The 2,871-nt window shown below is 40.4% G+C and overlaps 1 protein-coding gene across 1 annotated transcript; it reads left to right on the forward strand.

Moving 5' to 3' along the window:
- The first annotated feature begins 1,006 nt into the window (after nucleotides 1-1,006).
- OXGR1 (oxoglutarate (alpha-ketoglutarate) receptor 1) lies at nucleotides 1,007-2,054 on the forward strand. The gene has a single exon (XM_006831994.1). It carries the CDS (start codon nucleotides 1,023-1,025, stop codon nucleotides 2,034-2,036), a length of 1,014 nt encoding a protein of 337 aa, XP_006832057.1. The 5' UTR covers nucleotides 1,007-1,022; the 3' UTR covers nucleotides 2,037-2,054.
- The last annotated feature ends 817 nt before the right edge of the window (nucleotides 2,055-2,871 follow it).

Below are 2,871 nucleotides of genomic sequence, written 5' to 3' on the forward strand. Positions count from 1 at the left end.
TGCTGACCTTGCGGTTCGCAGCCCGATTCATAACCACTATGCTACCAGAGCTCCTTAATCATACCTATACCTGTACATAAATTATGGTGGCTTTTAAAATGGATGAGAAGAGTTGGCATTTGCAAAGCAAATCTACTTTTATATAAAGATGCAATGCATTAAATCTATGTTGAAAACATCTCATATTTGATCTTTTCATTTCTTCATATTTTTTGTTATTGATGGCAATAGTGGTGAAAACCATCAACTTTGAGATTGAGAGGTAAGGTAAACCTGGGTTTGGGTCTTGGTTATGTTACTGCATATATTCTCTGAAACAGGCTGTAGAACATCTTATAACTTTTCTCTCTTCATCTATAAAATGTGATCATTTAAAGCCTTATCAGCATTTTGTCAAGTTTAGAGACTAGGTGAAAGTGAAGTGCCTGGCACTGATTCATGGTAGGTACTTTTATTGTTTGATTCTGATTAAGATGCTTAGCTGCTAATCAGGAGACTGGATGTTTGAGTCCACTCAGGTCTGGCGATCTGTTTCCAAAAGGTCAGAGCTTTACAAGCCCTCTGGAGAACAAATCTACTTTGCACGTGGCGTCACCATGATTTGGAATCCACTGAGCTGGACGGCCACTGGTTTCACTGGGATTTTTGTTGTGAATCATCTAACGGATGATTCCCCATGGCTTGTTCAAACATCAAACGCACTAACTTGTTCTCCTCCACAGTTATTTGTGGCTTTTTCCCAGTCCTTCATTTTAATTCTCATGATACTTTAACTTTTATCTTATTATTAGATATCTTTAGTAACTTGCCTTACAGTCATTTTCTTAGAAATCCAATCTCTTCTCCACAGGGTCTCCTTTGAGATTAAAGAGAAAGACGTGGCAAATTGAAAAGCAGATCGTTATTTTCATTAATATCTCATTAATGTTTTCTATTTTCCTTTATCAGGGTGTTACTTTTCTGTCAATTCGTATTGCCAAACGGAACTCTTTTATTTTCTTGAAAGATGAAAGGCAGCAGCCATGAATGAGTCACTAGACGATTTAGCAAATGCTTCTGATTTCCCCGATTATGTAGCTGCTTCTGGAAATTGCACTGATGAAAAAATCCCATTCAAGATGCGCTACCTCCCTGTCATTTACAGCATCATCTTCCTGGTGGGGTTTCCAGGGAATGCAGTGGCAATTTCCACCTATATTTTCAAAATGAGGCCTTGGAAAAGCAGCACCGTCATTATGATGAACCTGGCCTGTACGGACCTGCTGTATCTCACCAGCCTTCCCTTCCTGATTCACTACTACGCCACTGGCGAAAACTGGATCTTTGGGGATTTCATGTGCAAGTTTATCCGCTTTAGCTTCCATTTCAACTTGTACAGCAGCATCTTCTTCCTCACGTGTTTCAGCATCTTCCGATACTTCGTGATTATCCACCCCATGAATTGCTTTTCCATTCACAGAACTAGGTGGGCAGTGGTTGCTTGTTCTGTCGTGTGGGTCATTTCGCTGGTGGCTGTCATTCCCATGACCTTTCTGATCACATCAACCACAAGGACCAATCGATCCGCCTGTCTGGACCTCACTAGTTCTGATGACCTCACAGCCATCAAATGGTACAATCTCATTTTAACTGCCACTGCTTTCTGCCTCCCTTTGGTGATTGTGACACTTTGCTATACAATGATTATCTACACCCTAACCCAAGGACCACAGACTCATAGCTACCTTAAGCAGAAAGCCCGGAGACTAACCATTCTGCTACTCCTTGTGTTTTATGTCTGTTTTTTACCCTTTCATACCTTGAGGATGATCCGGATTGAATCTCGTCTACTTCCTATCAGCTGCTCCACTGAGAATCAGATCCATGAAGCCTACATCGTTTCTAGGCCATTAGCTGCCTTGAATACATTTGGAAACCTGTTACTGTATGTGGTGGTCGGAGACAACTTTCAACAAGCCATCTGTTCAGTAGTGAGATTCAGAACAAGTGGGGACCTTGAGCAAGCAATGAAAATCAGTTACTCAAATAACCCTTGAAATCGCCCATTGATTCAACCAAAACTAGCCTATAACTTCTGTGAGATCCAGAATACCTTCTTCAGTTGGACTCCCAGTAAATGCTGTGTTGTCAGGTCATAGTGTAACAAAGTCAGAACTCAAGGATTTCTTTTCGGTCCATGTCTTGAAATCTTCCCTTGGGTAGAGTTAAGGATGGGATGCATGCATATTGCAAACCATTCATAAGTAGACTTACCAATGATTGGAACTTGGAGGCATCTCAGAGATCATCTAGTTCACAAGGCTGTTATATCTGAATGGAAAGTAAAGTTCACACATGTGCCCTAGATCTCCCAGTAAGCCAGTACAAAGGTGAGAAAAAGCCAGTCTTTAACTCCTAGTTTCATGCTCTCCAGTTTCTTGTTCTTGTTGTTAACATGCTGTCAAGTCGGTTCCAACTCATAGGGACCCAGTATAGGGTTTCTGAGGAATGACTGGTGAGGTTGAGCCACTAAGCTTGCAGTCCTACACATAGCCTACAGCACCACACATGACGTCCCTTTTATATTGAGCTCCTAGACTATTCAAGGCATGCTTTGTGTCAGTATTCAGTTTTGTATTCCATATTTTAAAACTAGTTTTTCAAACTGTACCATGAGATTATAAAGCTTTATTTACTAGGCTTTAGCTCATTTTGTAGATTAAAGCAAGTCAGTAAGATGTACTTGAAACAATTCAAGGATGCCTAGGCAAATAGCTAAAATCAAAGCCTGCATGGTATTTGGGGCATTTTGTCTTTGTTGTTGTAGGCCTTTTAGAAAGTAGTTATTGAGTTTATAAAATTTATCAACTTTTATTAGCAATTGTCAACACA

This window comes from Chrysochloris asiatica, unplaced genomic scaffold (genome assembly GCF_000296735.1).
Source record: "Chrysochloris asiatica unplaced genomic scaffold, ChrAsi1.0 scaffold00005, whole genome shotgun sequence".
Classification (NCBI taxonomy): Eukaryota; Metazoa; Chordata; class Mammalia; order Afrosoricida; family Chrysochloridae; genus Chrysochloris; species Chrysochloris asiatica.

Coding starts and splice junctions, on each gene's coding strand:
- OXGR1 (XM_006831994.1), top strand. CDS start 1,023: ATGAATGAGTCACTAGACGATTTAGCAAATGCTTCTGATTTCCCCGAT.